Genomic DNA, 15,500 nt, shown 5'->3' on the forward strand with positions numbered 1-15,500 from the left:
GGGGGCAAATGGGTTCTCACAGACTTTACACTTTGCATCATGTTTTTGAATGGTCATTAACCACTAAATATCACAACTTAAAAATTATTTTAAGTTAATGTAAATTACTTTCAATGGCAGAAACCACAATTACATTTGCACCATCCTAATAGCAGCAGTCAATGAACTTTTCTTAAAAAAACTATTGGCCAGGCACGGTGGCTCATGCCTGTAATCCCAGCACTTTCGGAGTCCGAGGCAGGAGGATCACAAGGTCAGAAGATCGAGACCAGCCTGGCCAACATGGAGAAACCCCGTAGCCAAGCGTGGTGGCAGGTGCCTGTAATCCCAGCTACTCGGGAGGCTGAGGAAGGAGAATCACTTGAACCCGGGAGGCGGAGGTTGCAGTGAGCCGAGATCATGCCAATGCACTGCATCCTGGGTGACAAGAGCAAGCCTCCATCTCAAACAACAACAACAACAACAGACCAAAAAAACTATTGATTAGAAAGGACATTAAGCCTACCACCATAGAGGTCAGCATGACAAAATAGGACTGGGGCAGGACACCACCCTTCCAGGCTCCGACTCTTTGCCCGTGTTTCTGTCTTTCCTCACCCCCTCCCCATCATGACCTTTGCAAGTCCATGTCCTGCTCTCCTGGCCTTCTCTCCCACCGGCTGGCCTGTCCTCCAGCAGCCCTTGGATGGCTACTGTCTGCTCTGTCCAAGCCATGCTTTCCAGATAGCTCGGCCTCAGCATACCCTTTTGGGAGGCACAGTCCAACCCCTAACAGGGTCAGGCAGTACGGGTGGCATTGACTGGACAGGAGAGGGGTGAGAAGCTCTCGCTGGCCAAAGTGATGGTCCCTGACAAAGACGTGGTTCCAGTGGTTGGTCCCAACTGAGACTATAACAAACAAATGAACAAAATGGAAATTCTGACTATTCAGGATAAGGAAATAGTGATATGTTGCATGACCCTACAATTTGTGGCCTATCCAGAGACACAGAGAGGGGCCTGTTAATAGTTATACCAGGACAAGAGGTGCAGCTGGGCAGTGTCCGTGGTAGACTGAGAAAAACGGTGACTACAGTGATACTTCCAGAACAAGGATGGAGGCAGTCCACAGGAGAGCTCAGGGGCAGGGAAGCTTCAGAGGCTCAGGGTGTTGGTTTGAGTGTCCTGGCTATTTTGGGCTGAAAGGAGCTTTGAGGAAAACACTCCATGTGCTAAGCTGAAAAAGACTTAAAAAGATAAAAGGGTAACTGGGTTAAGTCCGATCTAATTATTATGAGAAGAGACTGAGGAAAAGGTTCTGCTTTCTCCTGCTGCCTGTCCAGATGAGGCAGGACACTGCTTGCAACTGTATCCTGAGCCACTCTGGGTTTCCAAGGACCTGAGTCAGGGGCTCTCTTTGCAGAAATTGAGACCACATGTCAGTGACCTGCCCCCATTTAAACCTGGGGCACTCTTGTTGGTTCGGTTGTTGTATCTTTTCCTTATTAAGATTTGCTATAACACAGTATTTTGGAGAAAAATGTTTGTATTGCTTTGAAAGCCACTGATCTAGGACAAGTCTCAGTGTGACTCCACCCACCAGGCAGCAAGAGAGAGGGGCACCATCTCTCCCTCAGCAGCGGGGTGCACATGGTCATTATTCATCAGATTGTCATTACTGATAGCATCATTTACACCACACGCGTAGATGCTCATTTGATCCTTTGATTTTTGTTTGGGTGTTTTCTTTTTGTCAGTTTGATCTAAGGAGAAAAATGTCCTCTTCCACTTTGTTCCAGAAATATCCTGTGTTTGATGCTAGTTCCGTACTATTATTTCACTTTGGCAAAGTGCATAATACATACTCTGACTTTTCACAGGCAACAAATTCTGTATTGGTGACATTAGAAGTCTTTGGTGGGCTATGGAAGAGTGAAGATGGGGAATTCTGACTCTTGAGTCACTGAGTGGAGGGTTTGGCTCAATTTTCTTTCTTGTATTCTTTCAGCCAACACATGTCTTTTACCAAACAGCTTCTCAAAGGCAGGGGCTCCATGCTTTGACTTAAGCAAAAGTCCTGAAGCTGTAGAGGCTGACTGGAAAGCGGCCTCTGAAGGCCTGTGTCCCAAGTGAGTGGGCATTTCTTCCCTGTAGGGACAGGGAACCCTGGAAAGTCCCCTTACAACCCCCTTTTCATTTAAAAGTGATCTTTTTCCTTTTTTATATTTTAAAAACTATTTTTTCATATCATAAGAGTATTGTTGCTGAAAAAAAAAACAGGCAAAAGGAAAATACTCATTATTTCCGTAAGCCACAGAAGAAAACCATGGTGTAGGTCCTTGAATGCTTTTTCTTTCTCCCTTTTTCTCCTCTCCTCCCTTCCCTTCACCCATCGCCTCCTCCTCCTCCTTGCCTTGTCCTTCTAGTTTGCCTTTCCTTCTTTGTACATATCTTTCTAGATATTTTCTTTAATATATAAATGTATACATAAATATATACATCAATATATGAATACATAATCAAGATATTTACATATATAATATATAAATATATGTCAATATATTTACATATATAATATATAAAATATACTCAATATATTTACATATATTACATTTATAATCACTATATTTACATATCGATTATATATATTTATTATATATTATATAAATACATATATTTATATATAATATATAAACATCAATATGTACAAATATATATAATCAATATGTACAAATCAATTACATGTAAATATATTGATTATATATAAATATACATAGTATACAGATAAATATATAAATACATAAATATATTTCACATGAATGAAATATTATATATTTTGATTTCTATTCTTTCTCTCTCTCTCTTTGCTAACTATATTAGGTAAAGACTTTCCTAACAATGTCATCCTTTTTAATGGCAGCATAGGATTTCATTGACTCATACAATTTAACCTCTTACTGATGGACCTCTAGGTCGTTTTCACTTATTGGCTGTTACAAAGAATGCTTATATTTATTTTATCTCTAAATTTTAAATTTTGTGTGTATGATTTGTGAAGTCCATAATATGTTTACAAGTAATATATGTACATTATAAATGTGTATGCATGTAATTTGTAATTGCTCAATATATTTGGGGGCTGTGTGCTGCTAGGGGTGCTTGATCAAAAACATGTGGCTGCCCCTAACCTAGGCAACAGATGATGAATGGAACTAAGACAGTAACCGCAGCATGGAGTCTGAGGTGGATTGAAGTGTAGCTCTATATGGTAGGGTTGATGGGATTTGGTGATTGTCTGGTGAGGGAGAGGGAAGAATTGAGTATAGCTTCCATGTTTCTTCCTCAGTTGACCATTTCTTCACTTGATTATATAATTAATATCAACTAATAAGATAACCTAAAAATAATATTAATATGCTGTATCCTAGGAGTCAGCTCCATCATGCTTTGTACTATTGCTGAGATACAGTATTAAACAAGAACATCCCTGCCTTAAATTCCAGTGAGGTGGGGATTCAGATAACAAACACATGAACAATAAAACAAGTTTCTAGCCTCTGCTTCAAGAGTGTTCAGGTCAGGCCTACACATCCTGGCCGATTTGGAATGGATTTGTGTTTCTGTTTTCTGGATGTAAACTGCATTCTGCCTCTTCTCCAAGATTCCTATTAGCTATATCTTCCTCCTCATTCCAAGACTCCTGTTAGATATATCTTTCTCCGCCTTCCAAGATGCCTATTAGATATATCTTCCTCCTCCTTCCAAGATGCCTATTAGATGTATCTTCCTCCTCAGTCCTCAATGCTCCCCAGGGATTACTTTTCCTCATTCAGTATTTTGCCTCTTGCAGGCATCTGTTGCTTCAAGCTTCACATATATGATTAAGAAATCTTATGATTTTTTTTCGTTTACTTTTTTTTTGAGATGAGGATTTCACAGTGTTGATCAGGCTGGTCTTGAACTTCTGGTCTCAGGCGATTCTCCTAACTCTGCCTCCCAAGGTTCTGAGATTACAGGCATGAGACACTGCACCTGGCCTCTTATGATCTTTTTGGAATTAATTCAGGCTTGTTAGATTTTTGTTGTTGTTACATGTCTTGTGCAAAAACATTTAGAAGTCCATGTTTAACTTTATTCTCTACTGTGTAGTTTAAGAAATGTCAAAACCAGGAATACCGCCTGATTGGGCACACTAGAGGCAAGAGTGGGAGAAGGTGAATTCACAGACCTGACCAGTCTCCTCCTGGCTTCAAGGTGATAATTTACCCCGCGATTCTCAGACTTCACTTGTATCAGAAATGTTTGGGGGAAGTGTGCTAAGACGCGGGTCCTCAGGCTCTTCCCCCAGCGATTCTGATTCTTGGAATTTCAGCCGGGACTCAGGATCTGCATTTTGAAGCAAGTTCTCCAGGGGATTTGGTTGTGCTGTTCTACAGACAACGTTTTTAGAAAGACCGATTTAGAGGAGGTGTTTCTGATCTCTGTGCCTTCTATCATTTAAGAAGATTTTTCAGTCACTTGGGCCGACTGATCAATATAGCTAATCACTCAGGACACAATATAAAATTCTTATGCAGAGAGAAGCTGACTTAAGCTATCTCTACCTGGAAGGGGTCTTTTATAGTTTCAATCATATATGGATGAAAAAGATGCTGTATTCTTTTTATATGAACTACTTTGTGTATTTTATAAGTAGTATAAATGTACGACTATCCCATTTACCAGACATTTGGGGTGCATGGTATAGACAACTGAAGGTTATTCCTTTAAGTTGCACTTTTTTTTTTTTTTTGCTTTATTTCAGCCATTTACATGGAACTGTTTAGTATATGTTTCTCTGCTTTTGCAAACACAATCTACTGAAGATAGTTAAATCTTTTCAGGGTCATCATATGTTTTTCATTCTTTCAGGTCTGAATTAGGTTTGTTAAGGCCTAGCATCGAATAGCCTCAAATGTGTTCGCTGTTTGCGTCTGCCATGGTTGTTAAGAGTTTTTCTTTTCCCTCACTGTTATCTGTTATTTCCCTCTCGCATTACTGTGCCTGCCTCTAGGAGCTTTCTAATTTGCTCTGGGGCTGGGAAATCATGTGACTGCGGACTGTATGTTGAGTAACAGTGAAGAGGATTTGAATGAGTTTTTGAGAAGCTGTTCTAGCAATAAAATGGACGTACTTTGCTGTGTTGACGTGGTGACATTATTTTAGTGGCTCAACTACCTTCTTACTTGCCTCCTGATCCTTAACTGCAGTTGTCGTGGTTGTGACCTCATGACAAGTGAGCTATTGCTGGAAATCATTTCTCTTGATTTGCAAACCATTGTCTCCCCCAGTTGTGTTAGTGTTTTTATGTATACAGTTCTATAATGTGAAACTATGAGGATTAAAACTAAAAAAAATTCTGTGACCAAAAATAGACAAATTGAGATATTGCCAAGTTATATGAAGAAAACACATTGGAATAAGGAGATTATGAGAAAGACGTAAGGTATTTATTACATTTCTTTAAGAGAAGAAATAGACAAGGATAAAGGAGGAGCAAGTTTCATAAAGGTGATGGGTTCTTTGCACTTATTTCTTGGAGATACCTGTGGGGCTTTCAGGTTCCAGGAACACTTCTACACTGCTGATAGGAATGTAAACTAGTACAACCACTATGGAAAACAGTGTGGAGATTCCTTAAAGAACTAAAAGTAGATCGACCATTTGAGCTAGCAATCCCACTTTTCCTCTAGGTGTCTACCTAGAGGAAAAGAAGCCATTATATGAAAAAGACACTTGCATATGCATGTTTATAGCAGCACAATTCACAATTGCAAAAATACGGAACCAACCCAAATACCCATCAGTCAATGAGTGGATAAAGAAATATATATATATATATATATATGTATGTCATGGAATACTACTCAGCCATAAAAAGGAATGAAATAATGGCATTTGCAGCAACCTGGGTGCAGTTGGAGACTGTTATTCTACGTGAAGTAAACTCAGGAATGGAAAACCAAATATCATGTGTTCTCACTTATAAGTGGGAACTAAGCTATGAGGACACAGAGGCATAGGAATGATACAGCGGACTTTGGGGACTCAGGGAGAGTGGTGGGAGGAGGGTGAGGGATAAAAGACTACACACTGGGTACAGTATAAACTGCTTGGGTGATGGGTATCCCAAAATCTCAGAAATCACCACTAAGAACTTATCCATGTAACCAAATACCACTTGTTCCCTAAAAACTATTGAAATAAAAAAACTAAGCTAAAACATTTCAAAATAAGAGAAACATTAAATATCTAATGAATGAAAAAATAACACTGAATATACTGAAGATAAAAGTGAAACAAGGCAAAAACACAGATTCTAAAATGAAAGTATCTGTACCAACTTCACGCAGGTGGCATGAGTGGTGCTGAGAACCAGCAGGCCTTATTTGGGCCAAGTTTCCGGTTACAGATCCCACAAGTAGAAAACAGGACCTTTGGGCTTTCCCATATTTGAAGAAGATTCAACACTTGATTCCTTCTAGGTTAAAAATAAGAATGTGGGAGGGAGATGGCTCTTGGAGAGCATGAGCTCTGGGTTAGTCATCTCCTCCCCATAAATCAAGCAAAAGCACCCACAATCTACTCTCCCCAAACCCAGCTTTTAAATTAAGTTTTAACTCAGAATGAGAGCGACAAATTCCTTAATAGCAGTATGTAAATAATTTTTGTGTTTTGACCAAAGTTAATTCAGCCATATCTTAAAAAGATTGATTTTAATCATATTTAAAATTATGTGTTAAAGTTAACTTAAATTATATGTTTAGTCTGTCATAGATATTAAACACAATATGAATTATTAAAAAAAGAAAGTGCAGTCAGAATAGAGTTGCCAGTCAGCGTAAAATAATTTGTCTCATCAAAGATCATGACAAGGAAGAAGTGGACAGAGGTAGCAGAGCACAGAGTCAGGGGTTTGAGAACAGGGGTTTCAGTCAACTGAGAGGCTCCCATGGGAGAAGGAGCATGGAACAAAGAAAACAGGACTCATTCTTACAAATGTTTTTCTGAAAATGGTCCTTGAAATGCCCACCGTGGAGATATTCTTTCTTCTGTCTGAGAGACGGGTTCATTATTGTCTTAAGAGTGAGCCTTTGGGGCTTCCTGTAGTGAAGAAACAGTCCAAACCAAAAAGAGCTGGTCCATCAGACGGCTGGTGTAAAAATGGACAATGTCTTTTCCAATGGCTTGGCCATTTACAATAAAGGCAGATACTGGGGCATGGAGTTCTTTAGTTTGGGACTCCTTGGTTTTGGTTTAAAACGTGTGCAAGGAGGTCCCCTTGGTCCTTGTAGCTGTTGTGGCTCTAAAGACACGTGTCTGTTTGTCTTTTGTAAGGAGTTTCCCCACTGCTGTGGCTGCTGTAACTCTATGTTCCCTTTGCTAAGGGTCATAACATTTCTTTAGAAAAGCACAGGTTCTGGATCCAAAGTTCTTTTACATGAAATTGGCTAGAGTTCTAGACGGTTGAGTTCTAGACTCCTCAGATCCAGATGAGCCCATGATTCCCTGTCTTCTAGTAATCTTACCTACCTACTGAACCCAGTCCAGTTTCTAATTTGACCCAGTCAGACACCTGAGGCCTCCCTACAGACCCAGCCCTGTTTCTGTCATGACTTCTGAACCCAATCTGCATCAAACAAAGTGCTCAAAAGTACTCAGAGAGCCTAAAACACAGATTCACAGAGCTCAGAATCCAAGAGAGAACTCAACCGTGACCCCAGTTGCTGCAAGAGATCGTTGGGCACAGTGGGCCCTGGCAGTTACCTTCGCTTGGTCTCTCGGTGTTTCTGGGACTCACTAGAGGTCTACTTTGAATCCCATTTCTGACACCTGGAGCGGCCTGGTGTTTCTGGTAACATCTCCTCAACCAGAACAATCACAAAAGGCCTCATTTGGCTCCAACAAGGCTGAGAAAGGTAGTTTTTATTCTATGAAGGCCATGCGTACAGCTAAAAACTGAGGTTTCTGTTACCTACTAAAGTTGGGAAGGGATGTGAAGGGACAACCTGTCTTCACACTGGCATCTGCGTTTGGCCATTCACTGCTAATATTTTCCTGTAACATCCAAGAGAGGGAGGGTCTCTCCTAGTGTCTCAGTAGAAAGTTCCAGAGCTTTAATCAAAGCGGCTGTAGAGGAGATAGAAACAAAGCAAAACTCAGACTGATGGTTATGTGACGGGGAAAAAGGTGTCAGGAAAGGTGAATGTTTGGCTTTGAAGTGGTCGTGATTTTCTAGGGCATACTATACGATGAAATTGCAAAGGAGAATAAAAATGCTCATTTAAAGTATATTGCTGATATTAAATGGACGTACGTTTGGAAAGAGAGTGTATACAGGAAAATTTAAAATGTGGAGGTATCTGGTCCCTTGGGCTTCTGCAGCACGTGTGGGCTCTGCTGGAGTGGAAGGACACCCAGCCGAGGCATAGTGACCTGGAGGCAACTCCTGGCTCTATCACCCGCAAGTCACCTGGCTTTGCTGTGCCACAGTTTCAGCATCTAAGAACCTTGGTGATCACTTCAGTGGCACTCAGGGTCTCTCCCACATCTGAATTGTGTGAGTCCTTAAGTTCTGAATGTCTAGTAGGTTTCAGGTCAGTGAGGAAACCCTAAGCACCTTAGTCCCCAGCAGGGTGAAAGGTGCCATCTGGGTGAAGAAGCCATTTTAGGCCTTCAGTAAGGGGACACTTGTCGATTGTGTAGCTACACTCGGGATCTGTTGTCTGTACTGTCCTTGTTTTCCCTCTGATAGGGTTTGGATCTGTGTCCCCACTAAATCTCATACTGAATTGTGATCCCCAGTGTTGGAAGTGGGGCCTGCTGGGGGGTGATGGGGGATCATGGGGGTGGAGTTCTCATGAATGGTTTAGCACCATCCCCCCTTCATACTCTTTCTTGCTCCAGCTCTGGCCATGTGATGTGCCTGCTCTCCCTTCCCCTTCCACCATGATTGTAAATTTCCTGAGGCCGCCCCAGAAGCTGAGCAGATGCCAGCCAAGCTTCCTGTACAGCCTGCAGATCCATGAGCCAATTAAACCTCTTTTCTTTATAAATTACCCAGTCTCAGGTATTTCTTTATAGTAATACGAGGCTGGACTAATACACCCTCCTTGTTCCTGTGAATTTTAGGAATTACCACAAATATACCTGAAGGGGACTCCCTGGTTAGAACAAGCAATTTTAACACGCATGAAGGGACGCTAAAACAAAGTACTGGTGCTCCTTGACCTACCATGGGGTTACAGCCTGAGAAACCCATCCTAAGTTGAAAATATTGTAGGTTGAAAATACAGTTAGTCCACCTAGCCTACTGAACATCAAAGCGTAATCTAGCCTACCTTATACTCAGAACACTTACACCAGCCCATGGTTGGGTAGAATCAACTGGTAACACAGTTCACTGCAGAGTACCGGCTATTCACCCTCGGGACTGCGAGGCTGACTGGGAGCTGCAGCACACGGCTGCTGCCAAGCTTCACGAGAGAGTACCCTACCACATGTCGCTAGCCCAGAGAAAGATCAAAATTTAAAATTTGATTCCCAGTTTCTGCTGAAAGAGTATTGCTTTTGCACCACTGTAAAGTCAAACAATTGTTAAGTTGAGTCATCCTAAATTGGGGACTGTCTGTAATGGTAACTATTTCCTGTTGGAAACAGCGAATCCATCTGTGATAGCACTGAATCAGTTCATCATCCTTTACAATTGAGAGGCAGGTCTCAGGGATATATTCAGTTCTGTGGTAACCAGCAACTAAGATCAACAACAGTTATGTTCAGGTATTCAAGAAGCTAGAAGCTTAGGAGAAAGAGAAGGTAAAATTCGTGGGAAAGAATAATCAGAGCTGAAAATTAGATAAGAGAATTAGCGTTTTGTATTGATTAGGGTTTTTTGTTGTTGTTGTTGTTGTTTTTTCGAGACAGGGTCTCACTCAGTTGCCTAGACTAGAGTGCAGTGGTGCGATCTAGGCTCACAGCAACCTCCGCCTCCCAGGCTCAAGTGATTCTCCTTCCTCAGCCTCCTGAGTAGCTGGGATTACAGGCACGCACCACCACGCCCGGCTAATTTGTGTATTTTTAGTAGAGACAGGGTTTCACTATATTGGCCAGGCTGGTCTCGAACTCCTAACCTCAGGTGATCTGCTTGCCTCGGCCTCCCAAAGTGCTAGGAATTACAGGTGTGAGCCACTGTGCCCAGCTGGTAAGGTTTTATACAAGTGCCACAATATTATCATTGATAATATTTTCAGCATTTCAACTTTTCAGTTATTTAAAAACCTGGAATTTCTAATAGTATAGCACATCGCTGTGCCTCTGAGAGGCTCTTGCACACCCCAATCTTCAGAGCTCAGCCCATGACTGTTTTCTTTCAGGTTCCTGGTATTTCAGTTGTGTGTCTGAGGAACCACACCTAGTTCATCTTAGACTTTGAAGTGTCTGAAGTGTTCGGTCTTGCATAAAATATGAAATGCTTTAAGGAATTGTTAATTGTGAGGTGCATACATCACAAAATAACTAACACTATCCAAAAGAAAGCAGGTATTATTTGTTTTGACATTTCTTTAATGTAGTAGAAGGTCGCTTTGACAAATACAAATGGTAAAATATACATTAAATATAGATAACATGCTAGGATTAGCTATAACATAACAGAATACACAGATTTTTTATTTTTAAAATTTATTTTATTGTTAGTTTTTTAAAGAAACAGGGTCTTGCTCTGTCACCCAGGCTGGAGTGCAGTAGCACGATCTTGGCTCACTGCAGCCTCCACCTCTGGGGCTCAAGCAGTTCTCTCACTCCAGCCTCCTGAGTATCTGAGACCACAGGAGCATCCCATTAGGCCTGGCTAATTTTATTTTTTGTAGAGATGAGGTCTCACTGTGTTGCCCAGGCTGGTCTTGAACTCCTGGGCTCAAACAATCCTCCTACCTCAGCTTCCCATAGTGCTGGGATTACAGGCGTGAGCCACGCACCTGGCAACACATTTTGAAAAGAATGTTGTTTCTTAATAATTAGATCTTGCTTTCTGCCATCCCTAATATTCCTAGTCAAGAAAAAAAATGGCTTCAACTTTTTGTCCAAAGCTTTAGGATATATTCCTAAAGAAATCTCAGTAATATTTCTTCTGGCCTTTTTGAGAGCAAGATTTGAAGGGATTTTTGTTGTACTCTTTTAAAAAAGCAAATGAGGGATAGCTCCTCTTCAGTGACAGGCCAAGCTATGAAAACATCTAGACTCACAATCCTTCCTGTGCCAGTGTCAGGCTGCCCCTGAGGACAGGGAAGTCCTGGGGAGAAAGCATTTTGCCCCGATGAACACATGAACTCAACATTCGTGTGCATGCTTCCGGTGAGTTGAGAAATCCAGATGACCCGAAGAAAGATTTTCTTGGAAAACAATATCCCTCAGAACCCTATTGCATAATGGCTTTTGTTTGAAACTTTTTTCAGTAAGGGATCTTTTTGCTGAGTGGCTAGGCGTTCTCCAGACAAACCCCCCAACTCTCACAGGTACAGCCCGTTTTGCTGTCTGCTCTCCACCTCCCTCCTGTGACTCGAAGGAGGAGATTTGATAGCCCAGGGTGAAGTTTCAACCTCCTGTGGCCACTCCACCCTTAGGTGGGTGCCTAGTCATGTCAGGAAAAAAAAAAAGCTGGGGGAAGAGAAAGGGCAGGCGGGCCTAGGTGAAGTCATCCAATGAAGGTTACTGGCTGAGCAGGGACACCTTCTCACACGACTGGAGAGAGAATGCGGGGCAGCTGGGCAGGGCTCACTTCCAGCTGCCTGTCACGGTACTGGGAGTAAGAGGTGACCTCTTTATTTTTAGAAGGGGGCAGTGATAATAACCCAGCTCCTAGCTTCATTCAAGGCAGGCAGGCGCTTTGGAAGTTTGTAAACACCGACTTTCTGAGTAAGGGAGGAGCACTTTTTTTCCAAAAAGGAAAGAACGTCTCTACTGGGTTTTTTTCCTCCTGATATTCAACATTAGAGTAGAAAAGAAACTATTGTTTGGCCCCATTAGCTGCGGTTAGCAGGTGCTGCAGCCTTCGCCACTGTTATTTTTAAAGGGCAGAAATGCCTGAAGGTGAAGACTTTGGACCAGGCAAAAGGTAATTGTGATATCTACGTACTTACTTATTTTTCAGTCTGTTTCATTGACTAGTTATCTTTTTAAAAATATTATGACTAATTTAAAAAGGAGTTTAAAATGTAAAAATATTAAGAATGCAATCCTTTAATTTCAGAAAACATAATTTTCTTTGGCACGAACTCAAGAGAGACAAAAAACTTAATGTACTCTTAAAAACTTATGCCAATAAGTGCTTTTCTTGAATCAGAAAGTGATGGTCAGAAATTTTTTTAAAAAGTGTTTCCCAGCACATCATGTAGAATCTACTTGAATGTTTTCATGTTGGATTTTTAACATTAGATGATAGTTGTTGGAAATCTAAGCTGTTGAACATTTTTAAAAACCTTTTGCATTTTAAAGATTTGTTAAGCATTTCTAAAGGTTAAACATTGGACCAACATACCATTCTGATATTGTAAAACTTTAAAACCACAGTTCTTATTGTTGAAAATGTGATCACTTGGGCTCCCTTTACAGGAAGTACATTAATTGTATCACTATTTATATTAATATCTAACTCTAAGAAGGGGGAGATCAAGAGGAGGGAAAGGAAGCAGGCAACTAATTCCTGCTCATATGAGCATAACTGTGCCTAGAGTGAAAAAGTCTGCATTTTAGCCCCATTGCTGTGAACAACTTTTGTATGAGTCAGTTAGATGCCTTCGCTGGAATTCTAATTGGGGCCATTGAAATTCAGATATGAAGTAGACAGAAAATTGTTAAACAAGAAAAGGAGTGGGACAATTTTCTTGCCCAAGAAAGTGGAAACTGGTAACTCTCTAGGAACAAGGGCACCAAAATACATTTTTGTCTTGTATTAAAGACAAGCATCCTCTTTCAGCCATGGGTATATGGGGCATGTTTGTGTGTGTGGTAATTATAATCAGTTGTAATAGAGTCCGTAAAAGCTACTTTTCTCTAGTTTTTCTGGTTTCTATTTTCTTACAAATTCCTTCCTAGTACATTAACATTATGTTGACATTTAATTGAACAATGAAACAACTTTCGACATAAAATGACACAGTAAATCAAGTACTTGAAGATGACATTTATAGAAATGCTTAGAGTGGGATATGGGTTAACTAGCTGGTTAAGAAAACATTTTCAGAGAAGTGTAAATGTCAGGTTCAGTTTCCAGATGATGGGTTGATTTACTTGTATGTATCCCCTTCATGACATTTTAACATTTCTGGCAGCAGGACTTTTATTTTCCCCTTGGCACCTAGGCACTCCCACCCGCTCTCTGCATAGAATTTTGCACAGAATAGGCATTTTGAATACATACTTGTAGAATGAAATGTATTGATAAGCTATTTGATATGTGCAGTACATATTTCTGGGGCCTACTCATTTTAGAGGTTGAAAGAAGGGAGAGATTTGGCAGAAATGTGATTAGGGTTGCTTTAATATAATGCGATATTTTCACAATTAAGTAGTAATTATTGATAAATATTTTGAACCAACATTTTGTGATATATACTAAACAAACATAAGAAATTTTTCTAAGAATGCTGGTTAACAGCGGTAAACAGATAAGAGTATATAGATATTATATAACTATACACACATAACTATATATTATACACACATATAATGATTATTATTACCAAGGATTAGTAATGTATTGGATTGAAAATGGGAGATGACTCCTCCATTGAGGTAGCATATTCCTGTGCCACCTCCCCCGCTACTTGTAGTTTTAATTTTGATAACTTTAAGCTTTTACCTATTGGTGGTTTTCTATACAATATACTTTATCTTCATACATTTGTTTTTTCCTCTATCTGTGCAGAAAGAAGGGGCAACCCATACAGGGGGAATGTTTAGAGCTAGGCTAGAAATAAAAGATTACAACTGGCCAGGTGCTGTGGCTCACACCTGTAATCCCAGCACTTTGGAAGGCCAAGGCAGGAGGATCCCTTGGGTCCAAGAGTTTGAGACCAGTCCGGGCAACATAGGGAGACTCTGTCTGTACAAAAAAATACAAAAAATTAGCCAGGTGTGTGCACCGGGGGGGTTGAGGTGGATCACCTGAGCCCAGGAAGTGGAGATTGCAGTGAGCCATGATCAGACCACTGTACTCCAACCTGGGTGACAGAGTAAGACCCTGTCTCAATAAATAAATAAATAAATAAATAAAAAGATTGCAGTGGAAAAGGAATTTGACTTTTGCTACCTTTGAGACAAAATGCCTTTGGACAAGTCTTTTGGTGCCTTGTCTGAAAGAGAAATAACTGTTGGAAGTTGTTTATCTGCGGACAAAGTGCATTCTTAGAGCTTGATTGCAGCAGGTTCTAGTTGAGTCTCACACTGAGGCTTCTTCATGTGACTTTAGTCCCATTTTGGCACTTGATGTCGTACATTGCTCTGGAACCATCAGTGAGCTAAATCTCAGTTTGGTTTTTAAAAAATCAGTGGAAGCCAAATGCTCAGCAGCTTCTTAAGTGTATCCGGTGTAGGGCAAACTGCTGTGTGTGACCCGGTCTCATGGCCCCGAGGCACCATTCGATATTCACCAAATGGACTTGGTGAACCAACGGCCTGAGAGGGGGCAGGTCCAGGAGAGACCCCCCCTCCTTGTGGTTTATCTTTTGTCAGCAATATGTGTCTTAGTAGGAGCCTCTGGAGACTCCATGCCCTTTTCCAAGGTCAAGAGACGAGGGGAGAGGGTGAACCTGAGTGCCACTCTGAAGCAGGCGAGGAAGGCAGAAGCCCAAACAGGGAGCCTCAGGGGCCAGAGAAGATGGAAAGAATAATGGGGGCAGCGACTAGGGCAGCAGACAAAGTCAAGAAATAGGAAGAAACATGTACCCTGGCCAGAGGCCTGGCTCTGCAATGGTTCCTTGGCCCCACCTTGGAGCCGGGGCCTGGGAGGGCCTCTGACGCCTTCAGCAAGCAGCCTGGGCTGAGGGGTATGGAAAGGGGGATGGTCCCTGTTCCAGCTGTCCTGAAGGGAGGGGGACTCTAGGCACCAAGATGGAGCTCTTCATGCATCTTCTTGTGGAAGCGCTTTCCGGATGACTTCCCGAATAATTGTGTTCACATGTTCATTGCTTCACTTGGTAGGGCTTTATGGTGCTCCCAATGTCAGCCAGCTGCAGTGCCAGGAGCTAGGGTGACGTCAGGCCCCTGCTGTCATGGAGCACACAGCCCAGGTGTAGAGACAGACCCCAAGGTGAAAAATAAGTAAGCAAGAATATTTCAGATAATAGGGGCTGAGGAAATGAAAACTTAAAATGGTCATGTGGGAGAGTACCTGGTGTGCAGGCTGGGGGAGGGGATTAACAGCAGAATGTCACCTGCTAATCCAGGCCCCTGTGAAACATCCTACTGGACTTGTCGTACAGTAA

At 41.5% G+C, this 15,500-nt stretch overlaps 2 protein-coding genes across 21 annotated transcripts in view; one reads left to right on the forward strand and one right to left on the reverse strand.

Moving 5' to 3' along the window:
- The window catches only part of BASP1 (brain abundant membrane attached signal protein 1), a 1,209,505-nt gene that overhangs the window by 752,178 nt on the left and 441,827 nt on the right, over positions 1-15,500 (reverse strand). Inside the window, exon 1 of one of the 19 annotated variants that reach the window (XM_050794754.1) lies at positions 14,719-14,722. The exons of 17 other annotated variants lie outside the window; for them this stretch is intronic. The gene's annotated coding sequence lies outside the window, so the exon portion shown is untranslated. Of the gene's footprint in view, positions 1-8,896; positions 8,902-14,718; positions 14,723-15,500 lie in introns of those variants that run through there. One more of the 19 variants, XM_050794744.1, reaches the window with a different exon arrangement.
- RETREG1 (reticulophagy regulator 1) overlaps positions 1-15,500 on the forward strand; it is a 150,483-nt gene that overhangs the window by 100,492 nt on the left and 34,491 nt on the right. The window contains exon 1 of one of the 2 annotated variants that reach the window (XM_050794699.1): positions 11,561-12,130. The exons of the other annotated variant lie outside the window; for it this stretch is intronic. Coding sequence (XP_050650656.1) covers positions 12,096-12,130 — 35 coding nt within the window. The 5' untranslated portion in view covers positions 11,561-12,095. Of the gene's footprint in view, positions 1-11,560; positions 12,131-15,500 lie in introns of those variants that run through there. 2 annotated transcript variants of the gene reach the window in all.

Source organism: Macaca thibetana, chromosome 6, assembly GCF_024542745.1.
Source record: "Macaca thibetana thibetana isolate TM-01 chromosome 6, ASM2454274v1, whole genome shotgun sequence".
NCBI classification, from domain to species: domain Eukaryota; kingdom Metazoa; phylum Chordata; class Mammalia; order Primates; family Cercopithecidae; genus Macaca; species Macaca thibetana.